Source organism: Kickxella alabastrina, assembly GCF_025024165.1.
Source record: "Kickxella alabastrina strain RSA 675 chromosome Unknown BX661scaffold_19, whole genome shotgun sequence".
Lineage (NCBI taxonomy): Eukaryota > Fungi > Kickxellomycota > Kickxellomycetes > Kickxellales > Kickxellaceae > Kickxella > Kickxella alabastrina.
Genome location: NW_026251490.1, coordinates 24773 through 52275, shown reverse-complemented (window position 1 = coordinate 52275; position 27503 = coordinate 24773). Strand labels below are relative to the sequence as shown.

Sequence of the window (27503 nt, the reverse complement as noted above, 5' to 3'; positions counted from 1 at the left end):
CAATTTTAGCTGATCATGCAATGCGCGATGGCGAGTGAAGAAATAGTGTCTCTTTGGGCACAAAAAATCGGAAGTTCGGGATATTTTAATGGGTAGGAAGTTGGCTGTGGCTGCACAGCAAAAAAGCCGATATTTTCACGGGGTCAGTCGGTCTACCAAAAGAAAACAAGCTGAGTAACAGCTTCAATTGAAACTGTTTCTGGCTACAGACCAAGGAAACGCGAGTCAGGATAAAAAATAATAAAAGTAGCAGCAGAAAATGCAGTACTTCGCCAATGTGTAAAACGAAATGCCATGCCCCATTCCCCCCGCTCCCCCTACTATTTGGGATGCGACCATTGTAAAAAAAAATAAAGCATGCGGAGGCAGCTTGTCTGTCCATTCGTCAGCTTTTTTCTTTTTTTCTTCTTTTTCTGCAAGCAAAAAAGTTTCAATAATAAAATTACACTTGTGATAAATTCCCTTTTCCCTTTCTACTTTTATTTTCAAAACTCCGTTCTTTCCAATAGCTTATATTTCGCATTTTATATCTACGCCAAATCCAGAATGGGAGCAACATGTTCCAGCATTTTGACAGCACTGCCATGCTGCCACATAAATGGTAAGTGTCGCTCAGCTTTTTTTGGGCAAGAACTCGGAGAGGTGCCAAGCGGAATGAGGCAGGGGGAGAGGGAAAACCGTTTTTGGGAGGGGTCTAAAAAAGGCCAGAGAATAAGCGCAGTCCACTCAGCTTTATTTTTAAGCCCAGAATAGGAATTCCTTGCTAATTGAACCACATTGTTTTTATTTATTTATTTCGGAACCCACATCACCTGTAGAAGAAAATGCGCACCGCGAAGACGAGCCTCTGCTGGCTGACAAGGAGCGGCAGGCTGTAAACATGCTTGTCGAGCTCTTTGAGCGTAAGTACACACCACACTGGGTGCCATCAAGCGTTGGTATGAGAAATCATCTCAAGCGACATTGGCTTGTACTAATATACAAACGCTTTTTTACGTATCCTTTTTTCTCACACTCTCAATAGGGCGGGCAACGGTCAGCTTTTACGAGGGCGAGCCGCTAAAGGCACTGTCGACGTTGGCGTACTCGGACATCTACCACCTGCAACTCTCAGCAGCCACAGCATTCAGCGAAATATCAGAAATGGATACGCGGCCAGTGTCTCGGGAGGCGGTAGAGCCGATTCTGTACTTGCTGCAGTCCCCACACATTGACGTCCAGCACGGGGCCTCGGCAGCACTGGGCAATCTGGCAGTCAATATGGAGAACAAGCTGCAGATTGTGCGCATGGGCGGGCTGGAGCCGCTCATCCGCCAGATGCTGTCGCCCAATATTGATGCGCAAATAAACTCGGTCGGGTGCATCACCAACCTGGCCACTGCCGAAGAGAACAAGATGCGGATAGCCAAGAGCGGCGCGCTGCTGCCACTGACCAGACTGGCGCGGTCACGGGACGTGCGTGTTCAGCGCAATGCCGCTGGCGCGCTGCTCAACATGACACACTCAGCGGAGCACCGCCAGCAGCTGATTGCCGCCGGCTCCGTGCCGGTGCTCGTGGAGCTGCTAGCGTCCGACGACCCCGAGCTCCAGTATTATGCAACTACGGCGCTAAGCAACATTGCTGTCGACGACAGCGGTCGGGGGCTCCTGTGGGAAACGCAGCCGACGCTGGTGGACGCCCTGATTCGCTTTATGGATGCGCCGACAACCAAGGTGCAGTGCCAGGCCATTCTGACGCTGCGCAACCTGGCCTCTGACGAACAGTACCAGATCCAGATTGTCGAGAAGGGCGGCCTGGACTCGCTGCTGCCCCTGCTGCAGTCGACATACGACCCGCTGGTCATATCGGCGTCCGCCTGCCTGCGCAACTTATCGATCCACCCAGACAACGAGGTACACATCCTGAACTCCGGTATTCTGTCCTGGCTCGTCAGCCTGATCACACAGTCGCGCAACGAGGAGGTCCAGTGCCACGTCATATCCGCCCTGCGCAACCTGGTTGCCAACAACGACGCGGACAAGACGTCCTTTGCTGAGGCCGGCTTGTTCGAGCAGCTGAAGGTGGTCATCACCGACCTACAGACTAGCGACGTTGTCCTGAGCGAAATGATCACTGCGCTGAGCGTATTCGTGCTCGACGACTCCCTGTGCCCGTACATAATGGACGGCGGCTTTCTCGAGCTCCTGATTCCGCTGGCCCATTCGCAGATATTCGAGCTGCAGTACAATGCATGTGCTGTCATCAGCAATCTCGCCTGCAAGGCCAGCGATGCCAGCGACCGGTTCGTGGAGGTGTGGGACAAGCCCGATGGCGGCATGCAATCCTATCTGGCATCGTTCCTGGCTGTCGACGAGGGCATGGACCCGCACCTGCGGTCTGTGGCCATCTGGACCGTGATGATGCTGCTCGAGAGCGAGTCCCCCGAGCTTATTCGCCTGGTCACAGGGCATCCGTCGATAATCAAAAACATCGAGAAGATTGCCGACATGGGTGCTGTGCCCGAGGACAAGGCGCGGCACAGCGCGTATGCCAGCGCCAATGGCTCCGCCGGGATGCGTGTTAGTCGGGTGTTTGACAACGGTGAGGCCTTTGGTGACGATGACGGCGACGATATCGATGAGGCCGAGGACGACATCTACAACCGCATGGAAAACCTGGCTCAGGACGTCGTGGCAATGGTTCACAGCCTGGACTACTAATATTGCCCTCTCCCCTTCCCTCCTCATATTTTTTACTTTGGCATTTTTTCTCTGTTGTTTTATTTTTTTACTTTTTCACTTTAATTTCGTGTCTGATCCGATTTTCTGCCCGGGGACGCGTTCCGGGCCCTAGAGTACCGCCTACTATTGCGCACAGAGGAGCCGAGCTGGTGCGTGTACGCGTGTATGTGCGCTCGCTCGCAAAGAACCCTTTGGAATGTTGCGAGTCGCATATGTGCGCTTATTCGTTGAGGCGATGGATAAAATAATTTTTTAAATCGGCTCGACAACGAGTCGGCATCAAATCAACAAAAAAAAGCAATGGAAAAATTTTCCGCACTTTTATGTTGTGCTCGATTTCGCAATCAAAAAAAGAGCGTTGGAACAGTATAAATACAAAGGCCGGCGGTTGTTGCCATCACTTTCTTCCTTTCTTCTCCTATCTTCATTACCACTTTTGCCCCTTTGCCAGTTTTTTTTGTATTTTTAATTGTTTTGATTTTATATTGCTTATTTTTTCTAAATAAACATGCTTTGTTAAAGGTTCGTTTCTTCTGCATCTTTCTTGTCTACTGCTGTACGACTGTGCGTGCCTACGTTTGTATTTTTATTGTTGTGGGGAGTGATGTCTTCAACTTCATTCCACTTCTTATCGACCATGGTGACTTTATCCTGGCCCATTCGCTGTGGGCTTTACTTATACTAGCCAGTATACCTTCTGACCCCACACAAAAAAACCAAATGTTTTTTTTGTATATGCGAGCTTTCCACTTTAAAACGTTTTTGCTAATATCAATCATTTTTTGGATCTCGATTTAGGCACTCTATAATGTATAACTATCAAGTGAAAGCATGGGCGCGCGTGCATTTTCTTGGGTTACGGTAAGGTGCGTATCACCTTGATTATATTGTTGTAACTTGCGTTTTTGTTTTGGAGGGACTTGATGAAATTTATTCAAATTCGCAGTTTCCACCGAAGGGCATACGCTTTGCGCTGTGTCCGATGCTGGCTAATACTGACCTTCCTTAGAAGTCTGATTCCTTCCAACAAACGCTTGTTTTTTGTTGTTTATGAGACAGTATGTTATTTTTGTACATTTTTGTACTAATTGTTTAAAGTCAATTTTGTTTTATTTTGTTATAGTAGTTGGCTTGTTTAGTCCCTGAAGCTTGAAATGAATTAGCGGTTTATTTGTCGACCAATGGGCACCGATATCCATTTATAATGTGTAAGTGGACACATGCAATAGCTTTTAATAAACCTTTTTAAAAGGGACCACCGGCTCTGCTGTTTATATTTTTTTGTAAATAAAACAATGATGAAAATTAAATCACAATTTAGGAAGTGCCGTATGAGAATATGGCTACAAGCTTTATTTCGTTGATTATTGATTAATTTCTGACACAAAAAATATATGTATATGCGTGCGCGTAGAACCTTGCTTTTTCAAATGTCTGCGAGAACTGTTCACTAATTTTGTGTTTTTTATTATCACATTTTGGCTGGCAACTTTAGATATTCGATGGTAAAGCGCAAGACGATGCGATGTAATAGATATTTTTGTATATATTTTACTTTAAAAATAAAAATAAAAACATTGGTTAAGCGAAACGTGAAACAACCACTCGTCAAAGATCCCCAGATAAATGATTCAACAGATCGTAAAAAGTTTATTTCAACGGCATGTTGGTTGGTTTTTTTGTGTTGATCAGCTCTGGAATCATCGCGAGACACAAAAGACCCAAATATTTGACTTTTGGTTACGCTAAAAACCATCTGAAATTTTTGCAAAACATATCTGATTTGTTTGTATGTTCGCCCAAATGCCATACCGAGCCTCGTGCATTATATTTTATTCCTCTTGTGTCACCGTTACTGGCGAGCTGTGTGGTGGGCACCAATCGTCCAGCCCCTCCTCAACCTCTATTGGTTTTATCTTATCCCCAGTGACATTGTGTGTAACATGTCTTTTTTTTGCTTGACCAAATTTCGGGCCAAACTAAATGTAATGAACATGTCCTTCTTCTTTTCCTCGTCACTTTGTTAATTGGGTTTTCATTCTGTTATTATATCTGAACAAAGGTCATCCCTGTTACAAGCAAATATTAGCTAGGGTAAGTCAATAGCGTTATTGCACATCTTATTCCATATATTTCTATCCATCTCAGAATATCTTGCAAAGGCAAGATTTAAAACGCTCTCCCCATCTCTTGCATTTGAGGCCCCTTTTTGGTATTATTACTTTTGTCCTTGAAAGTAGTGCACTATCACTTTGGGGGGTCCCAGATTGCAGTGATGAACAAAGCGACAATTTTTTTTGCATGTTCTTGGTCTGGCCCTGCTTAGAGTACTTGGGAGAAATCATTAGTGGTCCACATGCGCACAATTCACATTATATTTGCTGCACTTTAAAATTGCTCAACTTTTATTTCCCCGTCTCCTTTTTTTGTATTTCTCCACAGTTTTATCCTGCGATGCTCTCCGCACAGAGATAAAAAATGACATGACGGATTGATGACGCAAAAAATTACCAAACATCCAGACCCTATGCAATCAAGCCCAAAGAGGGGGAAAACGCACAGGGGCCATATGACATGCCAATTGTTTTCGTACAGTGCGCAATCTACTCATACATGCGCATGTCACTCTGTACACAAACGAAATTGCAATAATATTTCACTCTTTTTAATCTGTATTAAATGATGGGCGAATGCCTCTTCCCTATCACAACTACAGTTTTCCAATGCCTCAATACTTTGACGTCCAGAAATATCTCCCTTCCCCAATTCCATCCAAAAGGCGGCTAAAAAACAGAAATACAAGCACAATAGCATATACAGACACTAACGCCACACTCGATCGTTCTTTTTACTCCGCAATAGAATCCCCCAACTAGGTAAACCAACATGAATATAAGAAACGCATAACGCGGGACAAGCAAAACCTTTTCTTTCTGCCATTTTTATCTTCTGTTTTTTATCCTTCTCCGCATACCAGTGTTTTTTTGTCCATCCACACCACTCTTCCCCATCTGTGTTTCTCTCTCTCGCCTCTCTCCCTTTTACACACTCCCCTCCCCCTTTTCCTCCTTACTCCACACTCAATTGGATGCGCAATGAAGTGTAGTTGCTGGCCGTTCAATCATCGGGGAAATAACACATCAAACAAACTATTCTATTATTCCGCAAACAACTGCAGCTTGGCAATAGCCAACCTGTGTCTTCTCATCTTTGCTTCTCTTCCATTTGCACTCACGCATCACATCCACTCTATTATTATCTTGCTTATCCCGATTTTCCTGCGCTACACGTCAGGTTATCCTCGCAACGATCGTTCCCAAGCACATGCCAATCAACAAATCTCTCTGCTAATCGATCGTCCATCATCGGCTAATCGGACTTACTTTATTTGTTTATGCCACTTAGTCCCAAGCTTATTTTGAAGAAGATGTGGAAAATGTCGTGGATCAAGAACGACTCACAGGCTCAAGGGCAACCGGAGCAACAGCATCCGCCGTTGACCACCTCGAATAATGTCGACAATGATCTCAGTCGTGGAGATCAGGACCCCGGTTACGACATGGTCGTGAGTGGTCCAAATAGTGCCGTTGAGCGGACACACCCGTGGGGTAGCGACAGAACGTACATGCCATCAAGTCCGCTCGCAGTGGCCATGCCGCCACAGACATCTGCCAGCGGCAGCCCGCGGCCCTTCATGGTCCACCCGTCTACTGCACCAGATGCCTCCACCGTCTGTAGCGTAGGAAGTAGCCAGCTTATGCGGGGCAGTAGTGCAGTTTTGCCGCCAGTGTCCCCGGTAGGCATCCGCGGGGGCATGAAGCGCAAGGACTCATTTGTCAGCACAAACAGCCGCATGCTCGGCGCAGGATCCGGCATTGTGTCGTCGACAATGCCTGACGGGCGATTGGACTTTCTCAGCCTGCTTCCGTACGAGATCGCAATGGTAATCGTCATTTACGCCGACTTTCCAGCAATCACAACCATAGCCGAGGTCAGCAGGTCATGGAACCGGTTTGCCAGAGATAATGCCGTGTGGCGGCGCTTGTTTTTGCAGCAAAGCGAGTGGAGAACGCCACGCGCGCTAGCTGCCGCCGGGCGCACGTCGCTGGCCCGGAGGCGGCTGTTCCGCGGAAACTGTGCCCTCAATGGCACCGCGCCGCAGTCGCCTGGAGTTTGTGCAAGTGGTGCTAGCACGCCTCGTGTTGGCGATGGCAGCGTATACAATGGCCACGGGTCGGCAATGAGCCTTGATGAGGACAACGCGCACCAGATCCTGACAGCCTATGCCGGCTCATCGCTTCGGCCAGCAATTGCTCTGCAGCACATGATTGCTCCGTCGCCGACAATCAGCAGCGCCGGGTCATTCAAGGGTGAATTTGACGGACAAAGGCTAGTTGGTGCCAAGTGGAAGTATCTATTCCAGCAGCGGCTGGAGCTCGACCGTCACTGGGCCAAGGGCATTGCCGAGGTGCAGACCATTACGGGCCATGCCGACAGCGTCTATTGTGTGCAATACGACCATGAAAAAATTGTCACTGGCTCGCGGGACCGCACGATCAAGGTGTGGGACAGCCAGACGCTGCAATGCATGCGCACTTTTACAGGTCACGAGGCATCCGTACTGTGCCTCAAGTACGACGAGCAGACTCTAGTGACCGGGTCGAGCGACTCGACTATAATAGTCTGGGACTGGCCCTCTGGATTGCCAATGCAGCGGCTGGTATCTCACACAGCGGGCGTTCTCGACGTGGCCTTTGACTCCGAGCACGTGGTGTCGTGCTCTAAGGATTGCACAATAAAAGTGTGGCTCCGCAGCACGGGCAAGCTCCTACGAACAATGATTGGACACCGCGGCCCTGTAATGCAGTGCAGTTGTACGGCGGCCGTATCGTGTCAGCCTCTGGCGACTCGCTGATCAAGATGTGGGATCTCAAGACCGGCGAGCTTCTGCGCACCTTTGCTGGGCACACTCGCGGTCTTGCGTGCGTGCAGTTTGACGGAAAGACCATTGTTTCTGGATCCAGCGATCAGTTGATCAAAGTGTGGGACGCCGATACGGGCCATTGCGTGCAGACGCTCAAGGGGCACAAAGACCTTGTACGCACGCTGCACTTCACTGGCGGCCGCCGGGCTGTATCCGGATCATACGACCAGACTATCAAGGTGTGGGACATTGTTTCGGGAGAGTGCGTTTTGGATTTGAAGGATGTGCACACGAGCTGGGTGTTTGATGTCCAGTTCAGCACGAGCCGGATAGTCAGCACAAGTCAGGACCAAAAGATCATAATTTGGGACTTTTCCAAGGACCTGGATGTTGCTGACATTGACTAGATTTGGCCACAAGGCTCTAGCCACACATGCGCGGTTCTTTTCTTTTAAATAGTATTATATTTTAAATTATCCAATTGTTCGATTATTACTTTAAAGCGGTATTTATTCCTTTAAAAGTAAGTCTACATGTGCTTTTGTCCGTCTTGCCGCGACTAATATTAATCGGCATATTCCGAGTCGCTCATCGATATCTGACCTTGCGGTGAAGGCAAGAACGCTGCCATACCATGGTTGCCATCCGTACCCTTGCACTTGGAGTAGTTGCGTTTGGGCTTGGGCTTGTTGTTGTAGATATGGCATTTGTGCGCATGTCTGAACCACAGAACGCTATTCCGCCGCTTGGAGTTGGCAATCGGCACCCAATGATAGCACTGATGGCACAACCCCTCGATAACGTCGTCGTTGTAATGCCGGACCTCCAATGGCCGTATAAAAGGCCTCCCTGAAACCGACGATATCCCATGCGCAAACTGCTTGTGATACCAGTACGCGCTGTTCTTTAGCTGCAGCCATTTACCTGGCACACAGGTATCGCAAAATCCCTCTTTCAGCTGCCCTGCGTTGCGCACCCACATGGGTGTGTATAGGTCGTCAGTGGAGCGCGCATTTTGGCGGCGCGGGTAAGCACTGTCCCCGATACTTTCCTCTTCGTCTGTGGGCGTGAGGTTGGGAACGGATATCCGGCGTGGCTTTTCCTTGGGACTCGTAGTGACGCCTGGGATTAAGGGAATAGGGGGAGGAGTCCTTGCAAATCTATTATCGGTGGGGATTGCGGCGGCAGCGTATGCCATAGAGTTGATGCCCGTATAAGCGCCAGTGCTGGGCATGATCAGATCGCTGTAGTAGTAGCCAGATTGTGTCTGGTGGTAAGAAGTAGCAGCGGAAATGTCGCTTGCCATGTTGTGCACATGTTGCGCGTTGGAAATGGGCGGCAGCGGCACTATTCCTACTGGTGGATAGCTGTCCATCTGGGAAGAGTATGACAGCGAGCGCGAATGGTCGTGATCTTGGCTGGCATGAAGCGGGCTGAGGACATTCCCATTGACGGATAGACCATTTGTGGAGCGCCAGGAATTATGGGCATACCCGCAGCATCCAGTGAGATATTTGCTCCAGCGGCAGGGTTGAACGGATCAAAGCAGTCATTAAAGTAGTTCTGCTGCCGCATTGTTTCTTGCGCCTGCGGTGAGGTCATTGGAGCTGTCGAGCGCTTGGTTGAGTACGGGAATGCCGGATTGTTGTAGGATATGCTGACTGACGCCGCCGCCGCCGCAGCAGCAGCGGCAGCTACTGCTGAATCCATGGTCGCGGACAGTGTCCCTGATTTATCGTCAATCAGACTGTCGTGGCGAGCATGCTTCGCTGCGTGGGGATGCTGGTCTCCAATAGACCCGTACATGTCTGCGGCGGACAAGAGCTGCTCAAAGTCGCTGTATGGCCGCTTGATGCCTGGCGGATACGATCCCCGGCGGATGTCGCGACCAAAGTCATTTGACTGCTGCATCGATATGGGTTTTCCATAGTCGTTCACTGCGCCCAAGTTTTGGTAATCGGCGTCGTTGCCACTGCCCTCGCTGCTGCACAATAAATTCATTACGGCATTTGAAGGGTGTGTGGCCATGTTGGGCGAAGCATTTGAGACTGCTGTGGCCTCTGGTTTCCAGAGAATATTGGGATATTGGTTCTGAGCGCTGTCTGCCGCTGCTGATGCTGCAGCTGCTGCAGAATCCCAAAGATTGTCTGTAAGCGTAGACCCCATGGCCGAACAGTCTGCCACACCCATCCTGCTCCATTGCCCGCGCCGTCTGCAGAATCGCAGGTTATAGCTGACGGGCATTGGCCGAGAATAGACGCAGGGGGCTTATTGCTCAACGGGATCTGGCTGGACTTTTGTGGATCGAGGGCGGCAATGAGCATATCTAAGGGCGAAATGCTTGAGTTGCCGCTGTCTTGTAAGCTCTGTGGGGTTGACATCGAGGCAACAGCATCATCTGCATTTGCGAGTTTGGAAGCAGCGGAGGAATACGGCTTTAGCAGCAAGGACGACACCAGCATGTTTTTGGTTTCAGCGACAACCTGATCAGACTCGTCCAACTGGGGTATATCCGGGGATGATGATGTGATCCCAAGACCTTCGGTATACTGGGCGTCGCCGGAAATAGTGCCATTGCTCTCCGGACACGACGTGAATTCACTCAAATGCACATCACCGGGTGCAGTGGCTGCTGCCATGGCCATGTCGCCCATGTTTTGCTGTGGGGATGACGTTGCCGATAATGTTACATCCGATGCAGGTGGCAGTGCCTGTGGCGGACAGTTTGTGCTGTTGGCAGCGGCGTACGAGAGGGTACCGCTAGACATGTCAGAGATATCGATTTTTTGGTTATATAAAGGTTGACGCTGGCTGGGAGGTTGAAAGTTGGCCTCGGCGATTGACAAAAGCTTTGCTATTTGGTAGTAATCGAATACGGCCGAATAGTAATCGGAATTGATTTGCATGGTTAGAAGTTAGTGTTATGTAAGTTTAAAATTTTGAGTTTAAATTATTAGAAAAATGATAACAAAAACAAACAGAATTCTTTGGTCGCTTCATTTTATATACGGGCAAGGTTGCCAAGAAAATATCTCGAGTGGGCAATCGTTTGGAGGAATAGCAGCAGACTGTACCCGCAGACTTCTCAATAGCGAGCACATGTATTTATAAATCGATATGCAAACATTGGCTGCGCATCAGCAGCGCAACACTAAGAGCGAGTCATTGGAAATGAAGGAACGGAGATAAATATTATCAGAACGGGATTATTAAAAGTATGGCCAATTGAACGATTCCAAATTGCAGAAAATATAAACAAACAGATTGACTCGGCAACAGCAAGTATTACTAGTTGCAAAAAACTAACATCATCACGCACCAATAATCTTCATTAAAGTCTAAACAAATGCTGAAGTGATAACAGTCTCGAGTCATGTGACGGCAAATTAGTCGGGCAAAGGGTCACTGACAACGACAACGGGAATTATCAAGATCAAAAGTCCGCAAACTACACGCCTTTAAAACGTAGCTTAGCTCCGCTTTACAAATGCATGTGACTTGCATCATATTGTATTACCGTTGCTGTATTGCGTATAGAGTAGAGTGTACTTACAAAAATTTTCAACGTAAAGTTGAATATCGACAGTTTCCAGAATATAAAGTAAGCCTAAACTGGCGTAAAAGGAAGAGAAAGGGTGGGTTTGAAAGGAGGAGATAAAAAATGGTGGCGGGAAGTTCTTTTTAGGAAAACTGCTATCAAAGTCTCTCGTATTATAAGGAATGTGACGTGCATTTGACATGTCAGTAATTGCTCGTTAGTAAGGGCAAAAAATTTTTTTGTAAAAGCATCGTCGGTGTTTTCAATGTTTCACCACATTTAAAGATTCGGAGAGCTAGACTCGTAAAAAAGAATAAACCTGGCCCATACACACTGTCTGCAACGGAGTGTGTGTCGTTTTGGAACACCCGTCCAATTTTCAAAAATAAAAAAAGCGATGGCTTGCGTTCTAGGCATTAAATTATAAAACATTCGTTGGCATTTTCTCACTCACTTCATCAAGCCAGAGCCAAAAAAAACTTAAAACACCGAGAGCCCAGATTGTTCGACGAAACAAAATACATTGATCAGCTCGGGAAACAGACTTTTTATTTCGAATAAAGTTTTTCTCCTCAGACCTTCCCTCCCTTCAAATACCAATGCAAATATGGTGAAATATAAAATATGAGTATGAGCACTTTCATAGATCTACGACTTGATTATCAGTCCGAGTCCAAGGTCGTGGATTATAAGGAAGCGTGCAAGCCGTTTTATTTTGCTGGCAAATGGATATTCAATGTTAACTCGGCAAAATATATTTTGACGGATTATAAAAAAAGTTGATTATAATTTACAAGTTGAAATGCACTGCCCCACAAAAAATCACACGCTACGATTTACATTGAATACGGAAACAAACAAAAATCTTGTGACGTCGACTCAGCAACGTTTCCACATTGTGCACAAAAATAGTTATTTTGGTCTGCCAGCAGCTCCGCCAAGAACATGGGCGGCAATAGCACTCAGGACCTGCAGTTTCCGAGCATGCGGTAGCTCCTTAAACGAATCGTACACTGGGCGCCCAGTATTGTCTCTGACCGCGCCTAGCTTCTTGCCGGCAAAGCCCCCGACAAGGGCGCCAGGAACGTTGCCCAGGATAAATCCCAAAGCAGCCCCGCTAATAAGCCCAAGAATCCCCCACAACGACGAGTCTCCCTGGACTTCAGGCCGCAGGAGGTCCTCAAAGACGTCGCCAAAGACATTGTCGGCATCGGCATGTGGCGCAGCAGTGGGACGAGCGCTGTCGTAGGCGGCCCGGCGTGTGCGGTCGCTGAGTGTGTAGTACGCGTCGGCAAGTTGCTGAAAGTCTTGAGTTGCCGTGGGCGACGTGTTTCTATCAGGATGGACTTTAACAGCCTTCTTCATGTAAGCTGTGCGGATTTCATCGGCCGTGGCAGACGGGCTGACGCCGAGAATAGAGTAGTAGTCTGGTGTTTTTGCAGGCATTTGTCAAAAAGTGCGAATTGCTAAACACGAATTTAAAAACGAAACAGTTAAATAAAAAGAACAAGAGGAAAAAAGATATGCAAAGAAAAAACAAAGGGACAAAAAGAAACTAAAATTAAAAGCACCGGATTTTGGACTGGCGGCGCTGCATGCGCAGCTCTTCAACCTCCTCGCGCAAGTCTTGGCAGCGATTCTTCCAGATGTCGCGGTCACGAGCCTCGCTGCCGACCATCCCGCGGGTGTCCTCAAGCTGGTGGCGTAGTAAATCGAGCTGGTCAACATGAGACTTGACCTCGGCCTGGACGCGCATGAGCTCGTTGGCATAGCGATCGGCGGTGAGTCTGGCCTCCTCGGCGTGTTCCTCGCTGAGCACGAGAGATTCCCGAAGGCGGGCAACTTGGTCCGACTGCTTAAACAAGTCTTCCTGGGCTTCATTAGCCTGGTTCTGGATCAGATCGCTGATGCGGCGGTTCTCCTCGCGCGCATCGTCCAGCTGGCGCATGGTGTCTGCCAAGTCATCCTCCATTTCGGCAATGCGCGCGCGGTACTGCTCTGCCTCATGCAACAACTGGCTGGCATGGGACTGGTGCTCATCCGCGTTCATCAATGCCTCGGCCAAATCGGCTTCGACAATGTTGAGGCGCGACTGGACCTGAATCAGGTCGTAGCTGGCGGCAGCAGCGGCGTCAATATCAACCGAGTAGTCTTCAGTCGCCGAGTGGAACGACTTGGACGAGACTGGGCGCGCCCTTTCCTCAAACTCGGCAACTTTGTTGTTAAGACGGTGCACACTTTCGGCCAGTGCGTCGCGCTCGGTGGCCTTGGCCTCGAGCTGGTCATTCTCTTCAGCTAAGATAACCAGACGGTCGCCCAGTTCGCGCATGAGGTTTTGCATCTGGCTGTTGCGCTCCTGAAGCTCCTTTTTCGCCTCCTTGAGCGCAGCCACGTCGGACATCAGTGCGCGGCGTTCATCGTCGTAGTTGTCTGCCCTTTCGAGGTTGGCATCGGCATCGACATCGGCATCATTGTCGTGCTGCACATCCTCTGCATTCTCCCTGTCGTATCCCGACACCGAGCGCCTAGGCATGCGCAGCTCGGGATACGAAGCAAACTTGTCAGCGGCAGCTGCCGACTGCGCGTTGCTGTTCCTAATTGGAATTCCAGCACTGTGGCGGTGGTGCATATCGCGCAGACGCTGCTCGGCAGGGCTTTCGGAACCCGACTCCTTGTGCACCATGGAATTGCGCGCGCACAGCATAATCTTGGTCGAGGCGCGGCGCGGCAGATCCAAGTTGGACCGCAAAAGTGAGGGCATGCTGAGCTTCATATCGTCGTCGACAGACACACACTGCAGAGCTTTTTCTGCCACCATGGGCCGCTCGGTCTGAATTGCGCGCTCGGCCAGTGGGCGTGCAGCGTTGGCAGCCTCGATCTCTTTCTTTTGCTCGGCCAGGCGGGCGGTGTACTCAACCAAGGCTTGCTCTGCCTTGATGGCGCGGGACTCGGTCTCATATTGGGCAGCTTTGTGCGCCAAAAGCTGCGCTTCGGCATCAGCCTCGGCCTGGGTCTTGGCCGCTTCAAGGCGCGCCGAAAGCTCAGTAAGGGTTTGCTCTGCCTTGATTGCACGGTCCTCTACTTCAGCCTTGGCTGCCTTTTCAGCCAAAAGACGTGACTCGGTGTCAGCTGCAGCCTCTGCCTTGGTCTCAGTCAGCCGCGCCAAAAGCTCTGCCAAAGCCTGCTCCGCCTTAATGGCACGCGCCTCGGCGTCAGCATTGGCAGTCGCCACAGCCTGCTCAGCTAAAAGACGCCCCTCGGTGCTAGATTGAGCCTCTGGCTTGGTCTTGGTCAGACGGGCCGAGATCTCTGCCAGCGCTTTTTCTGCCTTGATTGCACGGTCCTCAGTATCGGCCTGGACGGATCTGTGCGCCAAAAGGCGTGCCTCAGCTCTGGCCTCGGCGTCTGCCTTGACAGCATCCAGGCGTGCCGAAAGTTCAGCCAGGGTCTTTTCAGCGTTAATGGCGCGAGACTCGGCCTCGGCCTTAGCAGACATCTCAGCCAAAAGAAGCGTTTCGTTTTCGGTTCTCACAGCCACAAGACGAGCCTCGTTGTCCGCCTTCTCTGCCAAAAGACGTGCCTCGCTGTCATCATCTGTATCCACAACCTCCTGTTCAGCCAGCCGCGCCGACAATGCACCCAAGGCGTCTTCGGCAGAAGCAGCGCGCGCCTCGGCAGCCTTGGCCTGAGACCGCAAGTTATTGACCTCAGCCTCCAGCCGCGCAATATCGTCTATGCTCCGAGCAAAATCATCCACAAGCTGCGACTGAGCTTGGTCATTAGCGATCATGCGGCTCATCAGCCCGTGCTCATTGTCATGGGCAGTGGGCGGCGGCGACAGCATCTGCGGCTGCTGAATGGTCTTTCCGACGGACAAGCTGCGAATCTCCTGGCAAAGGCGAGACACCTCATTGGACTGTTCTTCAAGAGCCTGCGCGTGCTCATTGTGCGCAGCGTCCCAGCGTTCATTCCACTCCTCGTCAGCGTGGGCGAGCTCCGCGCGCCAGGCATTGTCCGCCGCCTCTAGCTGCGTTTCAGCGGTCAAGATAGCCTCCTCGAGCTCGGTCTCAATAGCGCGGCGGCGCTCCTCCTCCTCCAGCCCTGCCTCGCGCGCCTTAGCCAGCTGTCCGCGCAGGGTCTCAATCTGTGCGGTCTGCGAGGCATTGAGCTTCTCGGCAAAGGTTGCCTTGGTCTCCTGCATGGTCAGCTGTAGGCGCAGGGCATCGACAGTCTCTTGCACGCCGCGCAATTCGTCCTTCAGGGAACGGATATCAGCGTCGTATTCCTCCATAATAGCGTCAAACTCGGCGGCGCTCGGGCCAGCCATATCCTCGTCCTCTTCGCTCAACGATGAATCGCCCAGCTGCATCCTGCGCAGGCGCGCGAGATCCGGAAGCAAAGGGGCATCCATGAGCGACTGCATGCGGTCGCCGTGCGTCGCAGGGCGCTCGAACTCAGCCATAGAGCGCGCTGAACGGCGCTTCTGCCGCAGCGCATCGGCAGTCTCGGGCTTTTCGACAACGGACATGATGCGGCGAGAGCTGCGCGAATGGGCAGTGATACGGCGCAACTCCTGTTCGCGGTTACGAAGGCGCTGGTCGCGCTCAAAGCCCTCACTCTGGTGCTCCTCGATCTCGCGGCAGGCCTCGTTGAATTTGAGCAGCAGCTCGGTGTATGTGTCGTTGAGCTGCTCCAGTTCACTCTCTAGAGTATTATTGCGCGCGCGCGTCGCTGCTAGCTCCTCGATGGTCTGCGCGCGGCGCTGAATCGCGGCGTTCATCGTTGGTATTTTAGTGCCGGAGGGCGGCGACAAATAGCCGCGTGGTGTCGACAATGCAAGCTTGCTCGCAGGGCGCTCGTCGATGCGCTCATCAAACTCGGCATGCTGCTGCTTCAGGCGGTCCTCGAGTATGCGGATGTGGTCGCGGAGCTTGCGTACCTGGGTCCGCAGTGCCTGCATCTCAGCAGAAGACGGCCCGTTCATACTGACCATGTTGACACCACCGCAGTTCTTGATGTTGCGCGCGCGCGTCGCGTACCTGAGCGTGTTGATGGTCTCAGCGGCATTAGCCTCGGCAGCCGACACGCACGCAATGAGCAGCGTCTGAGCACTGCCGCCCAGCGAGTCCCTCAGCATGTGGGTCAACTTGGAGTCGCGATACGGCACATGAGCAGGCCCTGAGGTGCTGCGTGCGGTATCGCCAAGTGCCGAAATAACATTGCCCAGAGCCAGCAGCCCTGAATTGATCGAAATGCCCTCCCGCTTGCGGTCACCCTCGGCCAGCGTCTTCTTGAGGCGCTCGGAGCCGGCCAAATCGACAAAGTGCAACTTGGATACAATCTGCACCGGGCCAGTACCTGTGCGGGAGCGAGTCTGGGTGAGCGACACAGAGTAGATAGCGTGCGACCGCGAGGACTTTCCGTTCATGCGGGTACCGCCAGTTTGCCGCTCGCGCGAGCCGGCGACTAACAGGGCGAGAGCCTCGCGCGCATCGGTAACGCGCAACTCCTTGACTCCAACCCATTGGATAATGCCCTTGCTGTCCTCGCGCACAAAAATCGGCGGCCTCACGCCGCGGTACTGCGTCAAGGCCACCAGGTCAATGAGCTCTTCGTTGTACACCTCGATAAATGACACACTCACGTTGATGTCTGTCTGACTCTGCACCCACAAGAACAGCCATCTGAGGGCGCGCGGCACAATGCCCGTAGACTCATCGTCCTCCGGCTCCGAGTCCGTGCCCATCGTGAATGTTTTTCCCGACGATGTTTGTCCGTAGGCCAGCACCGTGACATTGTAGCCCTCGACAAAGCGTGCAAGCAGCGGCGCAATGGCCGCATCATACACTGCTTCCTGTCCGATTTCGGCGCCAAACACGTGGTCGAATTTGAACGTCTTTGGCGCATCGGCCCCGCTGCCGCTGGCTGCTGCAGCTAGTGGAGCAACCCGGATTGATGCCTTGGGCTGCACCTCCAGGCAACTCACCAGCGCGCCACGCATCTGGCCCCAACCACCGCTGTCACCTGCACCACCAACATTGCCGTCGCCGACCAGCAGCGGACGGATGCGCACGGCAACCCTAACCGGCAGCACGCGCTGTCCGTCGTCGGACTCGTTCATCTCGCCGTTCAATAATGAGCTGACCGAGTCCTTTCTCTGGATCTCGACCCCCAACCCAGCACTTCCTCCGCTAAACACGCTCTCGTCGAGCTCTCTGACGCCCGAGATGCTGCCCGAGTCGCCAGGCCCGCTGGTGCTGTTTGTCCGACTGTGTCCACCCGCGCTGTATTCAGCATGGTCGCCAAGTCCGCCAAACAACGGCCGCGCCAGCCCTGGTATGTATGACCCCAGGGCAGGTGACGCTGCGCGCGCCGAGAGCGACGACGACCGCCCTGTTCGCCCGCCTTCGGCGAAGCCGCGTCCGTTTTGCGTCTCTCCTGGCCGGTGCATCATCAACGACGTGGCCGCGCGCGATCCAACGCTTTGGGCTGCTGCTGTGACCCCGTTTCCGTTGCCATTGATGCTGAGTGAGGCTGTGAGTTGTGTTGGCGGCTGAATGAAGCTCGGCCGGTTGGTTCGCGATGCCGCACCAAGGGGCGACCCTCGCATATCCAACTTGTCGCGGTCGGCGGAAACACGTGGCGGCGTTTGTATTGCCATTTGTAGTGTCGTAGTATGTATGTGATAAAAGGAATATAAAACCAAACTCTCTTCCTTTTAAAAGACTGTCAACAGCAATACAAAACTAGAGACTTTCGAGTGTTGGGCTAAAAAAAATGGAAAATAAAAAATAATAAAAAAACAATGCCAAAGAAAACAGAAAATAAGATACTGGCCAGAAAGAGGATGGTATGCGTGCTTCATCACCCTCCGAAAATAAGAGCTAATTCCCACCGGCTGTTCTTTTTTGGGACCTTGTCGAATGGTGATTGTTGCGACAGAGAAAGAAAAAATATAACAAATAAATTGCGCCAACAATACGTTGTGTGAAAGAAAGCGAGATGGTGAGGGGAAATATTGGAAATCCTATGCGGAGGGATAAAAGAAAAAAAACAGGAGTTGCAAAATATAAAAAAGATAAAAATGCAGGAAAGCCAAGTTTGCTTTGGTATGCACGCACAAACACGCTTTGCAAATGACGAAGAGAAAATGCTCCAAAACAGGCCTATTATTTCTTCGGCTGCTGCAGGTTCAGATGTTGGTGTCAACCACAAAAAGATGCAAGGAACGTAAAAATAGGCGCCAAATATCAAATTAAAATAAAATAAGCGGGGTAAGTAATAAGAAAAGATAAAGTAGTGCAGATTAATGCGGGGTCAGGCGAGGAGAGAGACAGGGAGAGAGACTGAGACTGAAAAAATGAAAAAGGAGAGAATTTAAAAAATGGTGGTGATTGCAGCCGACAGACCATCGAACGAAAATCGCCATCTTAATTGGCCGGAGCACAACTTGGCTGGTCTGGACTGGTTAGATGGATTGGCGCGGAAGAAAAGCTTATTGGGATGGGGTAGGTAATTTTTAGTCGCTAAAAAAACTTGTTTGTTTGCGAGCCAAATCTCTGCATGTTAAGTGGTCCAGTCATTTTTCCCTTCGAGAAGAGTAAACAAAACTGTAACTGCAATATTTTCTTTTTTTGCACTTGATACGAGTTCCAGCGGCCCATTGACTTTTGAAGGCAGAAAAGCAAAATGATAGTTTGCATTTTGCCAATACCAGGCGCCGGTCCAACAATGCGTTGGTCGGAATGTAATTCTTTATTGGAACAATCATGGCGCGATATTCTCATTTTGCTAAACCAGTTTTACACTTTATTGAAGGCAATAAACAAACAAAGAAGGAAATTGATGCCACATGTATTTACATTTCGATATACAAGATTAAAAGGCTGGAATTCGACGCTTGGCATCAAAAGTTGACGAAGAAAATGGGGACAGGATTTTTCGCAATATGCATGCAATTATTCCGAATTTTAATGCATATAAAGTATAAGTAAACCAACGCAAAAATAAAACTTGGCTCTGTCGGATTGCCAGCCTTATATCCACCTCATGCAACACATACAAGGAACGACGATCATTCTGCCTTCTGTTTGGCCTAATACTTTTGGCTCTGATTTTCTCCCCTTTGTGGATGTTTATATCCTGTCGTCACCCAAATGGATGTAGAATCTAAAAAGACAGATACGGTTGATGTTCAAAGGAATCCCTGATAGGAAGGCGTGCTGTCTGCAAAAACACATCGCCTTCACAAGCATTTGCTCATTTATTTTGCTGTCAGATATGTTTACTTTTTGTGTTAGCGCGTGTACTTGCTTGCACAGCTACTTGTTTTTCTTTTGTTTTTTTTGGGTTTGAGGTATTTTGTTACATTTTTTGAAAGCACCTTAATTGTACCTATTATTATTTTCCTATTATTATTGTTATTGTTTTTTCTGCTTACAACACAATTGCGCGGCTTGATAAAATAAATTGACAATATACCTATTGTTTGCAAGCACACCCACAAATACAAATACGCACCTGCTTGTTTGCGCCCTGCCTCTTGTTCACCTTTGAAGCATGGCTACTTCAATACAAGGTAAAAATTTTAAATTAAATTGGACATAATAATTGTACTGCCGCAGCACTAACCTTTATCCAGCCAAATAATTAACAATCTGGTGAAGACAAGCGGCACTTGTGTGCTGCAAGTCAAATATGCATATAGTTTTGTTTACCCATTCAGCCAGTATATTGTACCACTGATGCATGTCCAACACATTGGGGCCGAAAGACTGGTTGCAGGAAAAAATTTCGCAGTACTCATCGTCTTGAACTGACCTGTTTCTCGCAAAAAAAACAGGTCTTTTGGGAACCAATTTTAGCTTGTCCGTCGACCTCATCAAATTTTTTGTTTTTGTTATTATTTGGCTCACGCCTTTGCAAAAATAATGCATGCTATGCGCTGGCTTGCTGCACTTATCCCCCACCCACCACCGCCAACTTTCACCAGCTGATTTTCCTATCACAATTTTAATGCACCACTCATCTATTTGTCAATTGTTTTCTCTTGTCTTTCTAGCTTTTGTTTTGCTACTGTCTTGTCCTTCGCCTTGTGCACAAATAAAACCTTTTCTTATTATCTCCACTGCTCTTACCACTTAACGCCCAGTTCCCCACTTGTCTCAAATAGGCTATCCAATGTCGTACGTTGCAGACGGCGTAAGACTGCTTTCGCTCTCAAAGTTGGATTTCATGCAATTGCAGGATATCTCGTCACGCATCAAGGCAATGGACGAGCTCGTTTGCAAACTGATGCGTGGCGCAATGGCTGGCAGCCCCACAGAGCAGTCCCTCCAAAGGACCTCCTCGTTGTCAGAGCAGGACCGGCTATTTGACTGCCTCAGAATCCAGATCGAGGACACGCAGGGCATACTCAGCGAATACCTGCTGTCCCTGCCGGGCGCTGCCTCTCATCCAGCGCTCAGCAACATATTCCGCGCCATGACTATTTCAAACAGCAGGCTAATGGACTCGCGGACCACGTATCCTGATATTCCTGGGCGCGGTCGTAGCCGCAGCCGCAGCAGCACGCAGGGAAGCCAGGACTCTGCGAGCTACCGCATGCAGCGCTCGCCAAGCTCTTTTGCCACCCAGGCTCAGCCCGATCCGTCAACCCCTTCACACTACAGCTCTGCCACAATGCCGGCCGTTCCAAAGTTTAGCAACGTCGAGTCCAAATCCAAATACAACGACAAAAAGATGAGATTGCCGATTCCCGATATCATGAACCCGCGGAAGGCGCTCGATGGGGCCATATCGACGCGGGCCATGTCAGTTTCGAGCGCAATCGAGCAGACCATTGCAAGGACGTGGCGGGACTCGCAAATCAAGTATGCGGCGGCCAAACCAATTGATGAGGTGTTTGCTTGCCTGGGTGAACGATACGTTTCGCCGCTGGGGGAGCGCATGCCGCATATCCCCGTTCGCGAGCTGAACGTCACTACAGGCGCCCCGGTTTCTGCTGTCGATCTGGCAAACGATCTTTTGCGCTCGAGCCTTGACGAGAACGAGGCATCAATATTTATCAAGCAAATCGAGGCCTTGCCTCCGGGAATCGTCGCTTGTGCTATTGCCAACTCTACTAGCCAACTGTTCCAGCAGCTGACCAAAGAATCCATCATACAGTATGCTAGCTCTGGCCTGCCGTCTCAGTCGCCCGGATCAGCACCCAACTCTTTGAGCGCGGAGCAGCCTATTTTGCGCATGCTGAGCGACCATGCCAACTTCCTTTCTCGGCTGATGGAGACGAGCATCATATATCCGATACAGGCAAGTCAGCGCGCAAAGCGCATCGAGTGGTGGACCGTGGTAATATGCCTGATACGCGAGCTAGGCGACTACGAGTCGCTTAATAGCTTAGTGTGCGTGTTCTCGAGCGCCACCATTCTCCGGCTACATAATACCTGGGAGCTAGTGCCAGCCTCCTGCAGTGCCGCCATTCAGTTTATCACCAACAACGCGCTCAAGGCACACCCCAACTACGCCAATTATCGCAAGGAGATGCAGCTGCGAATCAAGCGCTTGCAGAAGAATACAAAAACTGCCAGCGGCAACACGAACTTGGCATATATATCGTCGATTATCAACCAGATGCATGCTGAGGCCGATGAGACGTCTCTGGACTTTGACAGTGCCATTGCCATCAGCACTCCCGATCTGTGCTCATCCAACGACGAATACGAGAGAAGTTGTGTATACTGTAAGGAAGGATTTGACCTGCCGTCGCCGCGGGCACTCGTGCCTATAGTCGCTGTTTTGCTGAAGGACGCTGTGACCGCCGGGGTGGCATCGGCTTCAACATCCCCAATACAGGCAAACTCTGCCAACCGGCCTGGCGTGGCCCAGTGGGCTACTGTGTTTGGGAGCTGCTCGAACCAAAGGCTGCCTATTAGCTTGGATCCCCCGATGATTAGGCGCATTTTCGCTACCGAGCTATCTTCGCTGCCGTCGCTCAACGCACCGATTACTCAAGGCGCCGTATCTAGGTCCAAGACGACAACCGCCAACATTCTCAAGCGCATGCCGCGCCGCCAATCAAATTTATCTGATAGCACCGTCAGGGAGCTATCGGGCTCACATTGTCGCTTTTTTGTTAACAAATCAGTCTCGCCGACCATATTTGACATGCTGGCGCACTTTCTGTTTGTGGCCTGCAACAAGCCGTGCTTCAATTGCCATATTGGATTGCCGTTGGATTCGCTGCACATGTCGAGCAGTGGACAATTTGCGGTTTTGGTCACCGCGCTGCTGATATTTGCAGAGCCGTGGATGCCTAGCGTGCACCTGTCGCGTCTGTCCGATATGCGAGAGCCCAGGCAGCCTGTACAATCATACGCGCTAAAGTCGCCAGGGCAAACATCTACGGGCGCTGCATCAACACAGTCTGGCGTAACTGCGCGGCATCCCTTGGGCAGCCCCTCGCAAGGGTATGAGAGCCGTTCCAATGAGCGCCCATCCATTACAGCATTCAGGATTGACGATTCAGCGGACTCGGACAGGTACTCAAAGTCCAAGCATGGCATTCCTTTGCCAATTGACTTAGCGCAAAAGAGGTCCAGTGATAGCGAGTATGCATACGTGTATTACTCACACTCGCCGATTACCAGCCCGTACAGCTACGTCGAATTTGTTTCGGGTGCTGACCAGAGCCAAAGCAGCCGGACGAGCAGCGAAATGACAGCGGCAAACTCCCTCACGGACAGCTCGAATCGACTGCCGGAAAGCGCAAATAACGGCCAGATCCAAGTTGGCGGTGGGTACACAATGGAACCTCAGCACCACCAAGGTTCTTTTAATCCTCCGCCCCTACCATTGTCAGAGATGCCCACATGGTTACCCGCCAACCACAGCGTAGCTAGGTCTCCAAAGATACTGCTAAAGTCGCTGCGAAACGATGGACCACCTGTACCTATCACACCGCCGCTGCAGGCACGACAGATGCCGAGATTATATCCCAACAGAGGGGACGTGCACAACACATCGCAAATGCCGCTACTCCTGCCAACCGCTAACATACCACCCCTGCCAAATTCGACTGCATCGACCTTAGCAGGATATACCCAGCCCATTTCAGCGATGCCCGAATGTTACTGGGCTTCAATGCAATGCCAAAATCTCACTAAACTTTTTTATTGCCCATTGTTGCAATTCCAATATCATTGGGTGGCTCTGTGTGTCAGCAAGGTGGTGAGAAAGTAATACTATTTTAATATGATAATTATAATAATAAAACGAATTATATTGAACATGCTCAATTTGAAGCGTAATTAAGATAAACTAATGTATGTAAATTGATAGGTTTGAATGATAAACACTGAAATTTCAAAAATTGCGCAATGTTTAGCGCCATATTCACCTCAAATGAAAAAACCACCTGCACGCTTAGGACTTCATCGACACATAGCTCGACATTTCGCGCTCATACTCATACGATGGCGAGGCAATATTTTCTAATGCAGTGCGCACGTTGGCGAGCGACGCACGCTGGCCCTGCGCGTCTGCAAGCCGCCGACTAAACCCAGACTGCCCAGTTCCAGTCACAGTCGCTGCACATCAAACATAGCAATGTTGCGCTGGTATTCGTGCGGATTTTCGCTGGCAAAAGCTGTGCTAGACATTATTTGCAGTGGAATGCTGCTCTCCATCGTTACATCTTCCATAGAGCTGCCATCAGTGCCTCTGCAAATCCGAGGCAATGCGTTTAAATTGGCAGTCTCAGCAATTACGTTGCCAGTTTGTCCCCCGCCTGATGCCCAAGTGAATGCTGCAAACGACCGCAGCTTTTGGGCAAATGATGTCGTCGCTGGGTTCTTTGCGGAGTGCCGCCAACTGTGGCGGCGACCGACTGCTTTGAGTGACGATGTCGACGACTTTGCCGAGGGTGCACACGAGGCATTGGCAATGGCAGAGCTTCCAAGGTGCCGAGTACCGCCGTTGCGCTGCTCAGCGTCGGGAGATGGCGCGCACGATGAGGAAGGCAAAAATGGCGCTGTTCCTGGGACATGGTGCACCGTTAGGTTGGGTGTATATTTGGTCTGCATAGCGCTGCTGGCCCCAGAAAGCGTGTTATCCTTTGGTCTCTGCAGACAAAGTGGCTGAAGCACCGCAGGGTATTGCGTTGGCTGTGCTGGAAACAGCGCTTGCTGAAAAATGCAATCCACTCGATCCACCCAATGTTGAGGCTGCAGATCTTTGCGCCGATACGACAATGTGGTCTGACAGATCGACTCCCCCGTCATTCCTTGATTCGGCAGAATATGAAATTGACATTCTAGTGGTATGTCCAGAATAAGAGTTAACGGTGAAATGTTATCCACTGCATTGCGCGCATTGTGGACATGCGCAACCATCGTCGACTCCGAGCCCAGGTGGGAAAGGCGCTGAGAGACATTGCTGCCGCGCACATTGTATTTGTGCAACTGGTGCTGCTGCTGCTGCACCTGAGATGGCGATGGCTCGTGCAGTATATGGGCGTGGTTTGGTGTATCATCCAGTCTTGGCTCTTGAATTCGGAGGTATGTCTGTACGTAGCATGAGCGGATCCCACGCCCGATGCGTGTTTGGAGCCGTGATCGTGGTACCCGTCTGATAGAGACACTGCTTGGACGGAGCATGCAGAGCTTGGTCGCATGTCAATTGTATGACTGGATGCGGCAATGGTCGCCTGCAAGTGCTGCCGGGTGGCACTGTTGGATCGGCCGGCGTTGTTAGCATATTTGTGAGTGCTTGGAGACACGTCATTAAGCTCGATATACGAGTGCCGCGAGTGATTGTTGCGCAAGGTATGTTTCTGCAGCCCGCTTGTTACCTGGCGATCGTCTGTGGGCACAGACATTTCAGAGCCCTGCGCGCTGACGGGGTAATGGAATTTGAGCCGGCTAATGCGGAGGTTGGCGCTGCAACCCCTAGCCCTGGATTCTCTTCCGCTCCTAAAAGCACAGGTGATTTGATTCGAAACCAAGAGTTGGGATCCGGGTTGGCAGCACGTCGCGTCAGACACAGCCGAGTCGCGGACGGTGAGCTTTTTCCATCAGCCCTGCTGTCAGACGAGTGAATGGCATTGTTGAGCAAGGACAGCAGGCTCTTGCCACCTTCACCCCAGGCAATATCCCGCACGGCCTCTTGTGCGTTTGGCTCGCAGCATTCATAAGACAGAAACAGCCCAAAGCCGTATATAACGTCAGCCCTGCCCTTGTCCTGCCAGCGGGCGACAAGCTTGGCCTCGAGCGTGGCAATCCACTGGTTCCACTCGGTGGGCGTGACCCCGAGCTGGTAGTTTAAAAAATACATGAACTCCATCTCCATCTGGTTGACCTCACGCTGGTTGAACAGACCCAAGGACACCTGAACCCAAGAGCACGTATGGTACGCGTCGTCATACAGGTACTTTGTGGCCACACATAGAGACGAGAGCGCTAGCCTGTATGAAGACCCCGGCGATCCCCTCGAGCGTGGATGGTTGGCGCGGAGCCTGGTCAAGTACAGCAGCGCGAGGCACATGCATGTGAGTGGCGTGCGCGTGCGGCGACAGATGTGCTTGAGAAACTCCTCAAAGCTGGGTAGCGGTGTACCAGTGGAAGTCTCCCCATTGCTGTTGTTATTGCCACTGCTGTTGTTATTACCGTTCCCAAAGCTTGCTTCCTCATCGTCGCCACAGGGGAACAGCTCGGCGATCATCCGCTCCATCAATCCTAATCATTGCAATTAAAAATTGAACAATAAAACTGAAGAGCGTTAGCTGACTGTGCAAAACGGCACAAATGAGTGTGTAAGCATGTAAGCGTGCATGAATTGGCAATACTACTAGGATAATGTAATTTAGGGGATTGAAGCTTATTTCAAAGAGAGCAACAGTAACAAAAAACGGGGTGGTATACAATTAGTAACGCAAGGCGACTGCACGTCGTAGCCTCATAGTGGCATACCTGCACAGTTAGCATGTGGCCGCCTTATTGTCTGAGCATGGGGTGTGGGCATGTTATAGCCGAGAATGTGTAAATGATAGTCGCAAACTCGCAAACTAGCACATTGAAATCATCGGGGGAATGGGGGGATAAACATAAACATATTTTCCGCAAGAAGAATGGCCAAAATACAATAATATCAACACAGTTCGAGATGTAATTAGTCGACAAGTGCTTGTTTATTTTAGCACAACCCTGCCGTTATGAGGAAAATAAATATTGCGATTTATTCGGCACTCCCATGCTGCTTTTAGATGGCGACAGCCACCATTGTCAATTCTCAAATATAGGCTGTTTATTTTGCGCTTGAAAAGCAATGTGGCAATGTGAGAAAAAATGGGAAGGAAGGAAAAAAACACTAATTTAAATTCAAAGAAACAAGAGGAAGACAAAAAAGACGAGGCTGCGTGTGCTCATGCAGTAAGGCGCAATACGCGCAAGACGTGGAAAAGATACAGGCATGCCAAAAATTACAAAAATATGATAAAGCAGAATAAAAAAGCCCAGCCCAGCCCTGCTCAAGCACACGTGCAAAGGCTGAATTGGCAAAGCAGCTAAAACACCAATATAATAACGTCATATATAATATTGTACCCTACTGCAGTTGACCTTGCATTATATTCGGGCGGAGACGACATAGTACTGACATGAAGCTTGTCATATTGGCGCGAATTGGATATGGCAAAGAATATGGATTTACATGTGCATCACGGCATGATAAAAATACTTACGAATCACAGTGACGGTCAAAAGCTCTCGGCCCCGCTGGGGACTCAGGGCTTTGGACTTTCTATGTACTGACGACGCAAGCTCCTTGATTTTGGGCGAGTCTGGCGAGGATGACAAGCTGTTTGCCGACCCGGTAGCGGCGCTGTCTTTCTTAAGCCAGGCAGGGCGCATGCTGAACAGGTTCTTTGTCTTCTTTTCGGCAAATGTGTGCCCTGTAGCGGTGGAGATCATGTGTGCGAAAGAAGTACTAGCTGTGTTTGTGTTGAATATCCGAAACTAACAGGCTCAAGGGAGTATGTTCATACGAGGTCCGGCAGCAACAGAGGTGGTGTAGCAATCAATTTGCCGTTACTAATCCAAGAGCTGAACTAAAAATGAGCCAGTATGCAAAAAAATAAAGACAGGTTGTTTTAAATACACAGTGAGTACAAACGTATACAAGCTGACCCGTGTTGAGTAGTGGGTAAATAAAAATGCCAAAAGATAGTTAAAGAGAAAAATAATAAGTGTAAAACTGAGTATGGCTGTAAGAGGAGGGGATGCAAACGAGGTCAAATGAGACGGAAAAGGCGAAAAGTAGAGCCGT

General features: G+C 50.2%; 7 protein-coding genes across 7 annotated transcripts; 2 read left to right on the top strand and 5 right to left on the bottom strand.

Moving 5' to 3' along the window:
- The first annotated feature begins 372 nt into the window (after positions 1-372).
- On the top strand, positions 373-3143 carry BX661DRAFT_185662 (putative vacuolar protein 8). The gene is made up of 3 exons (XM_051536837.1): positions 373-601; positions 819-902; positions 1025-3143. The coding sequence occupies exons 1-3, from the start codon at positions 547-549 to the stop codon at positions 2698-2700; spliced, it is 1815 nt and encodes a 604-aa protein (XP_051389983.1). The 5' UTR covers positions 373-546; the 3' UTR covers positions 2701-3143.
- A 5208-nt stretch (positions 3144-8351) lies between these two features.
- Positions 8352-8681, bottom strand: BX661DRAFT_133170 (uncharacterized protein; the record flags this gene model as incomplete). Its single annotated transcript, XM_051532614.1, has 1 exon — positions 8352-8681. A coding segment is annotated over one exon (330 nt), but the record flags the coding sequence as incomplete, so codon positions are not given.
- A 929-nt stretch (positions 8682-9610) lies between these two features.
- Positions 9611-11685, bottom strand: BX661DRAFT_45424 (uncharacterized protein). Its single transcript, XM_051539182.1, has 2 exons — positions 11199-11685; positions 9611-10499 (listed from the first exon to the last, which is right to left on the bottom strand). The coding sequence occupies exons 1-2, from the start codon at positions 11383-11385 to the stop codon at positions 9646-9648; spliced, it is 1041 nt and encodes a 346-aa protein (XP_051389981.1). The 5' UTR covers positions 11386-11685; the 3' UTR covers positions 9611-9645.
- Positions 11686-12095: 410 nt separating this feature from the next.
- Positions 12096-12629, bottom strand: BX661DRAFT_172419 (DnaJ domain-containing protein; the record flags this gene model as incomplete). The annotated part of the gene is made up of 1 exon (XM_051533780.1): positions 12096-12629. The coding sequence occupies one exon, from the start codon at positions 12627-12629 to the stop codon at positions 12096-12098; it is 534 nt and encodes a 177-aa protein (XP_051389980.1).
- A 3547-nt stretch (positions 12630-16176) lies between these two features.
- BX661DRAFT_133943 (P-loop containing nucleoside triphosphate hydrolase protein) lies at positions 16177-17088 on the bottom strand (the record flags this gene model as incomplete). Its single annotated transcript, XM_051532630.1, has 1 exon — positions 16177-17088. A coding segment is annotated over one exon (912 nt), but the record flags the coding sequence as incomplete, so codon positions are not given.
- Positions 17089-19465: 2377 nt separating this feature from the next.
- Positions 19466-23462, top strand: BX661DRAFT_45414 (RasGEF domain-containing protein). Its single transcript, XM_051539181.1, has 2 exons — positions 19466-19761; positions 20356-23462. The coding sequence occupies exons 1-2, from the start codon at positions 19743-19745 to the stop codon at positions 23421-23423; spliced, it is 3087 nt and encodes a 1028-aa protein (XP_051389978.1). The 5' UTR covers positions 19466-19742; the 3' UTR covers positions 23424-23462.
- Positions 23463-24933: 1471 nt separating this feature from the next.
- BX661DRAFT_45403 (uncharacterized protein) lies at positions 24934-26423 on the bottom strand. Its single transcript, XM_051539180.1, has 2 exons — positions 26150-26423; positions 24934-25915 (listed from the first exon to the last, which is right to left on the bottom strand). Exons 1-2 carry the CDS (start codon positions 26199-26201, stop codon positions 25029-25031), a joined length of 939 nt encoding a protein of 312 aa, XP_051389977.1. The 5' UTR covers positions 26202-26423; the 3' UTR covers positions 24934-25028.
- Positions 26424-27503: the final 1080 nt, after the last annotated feature.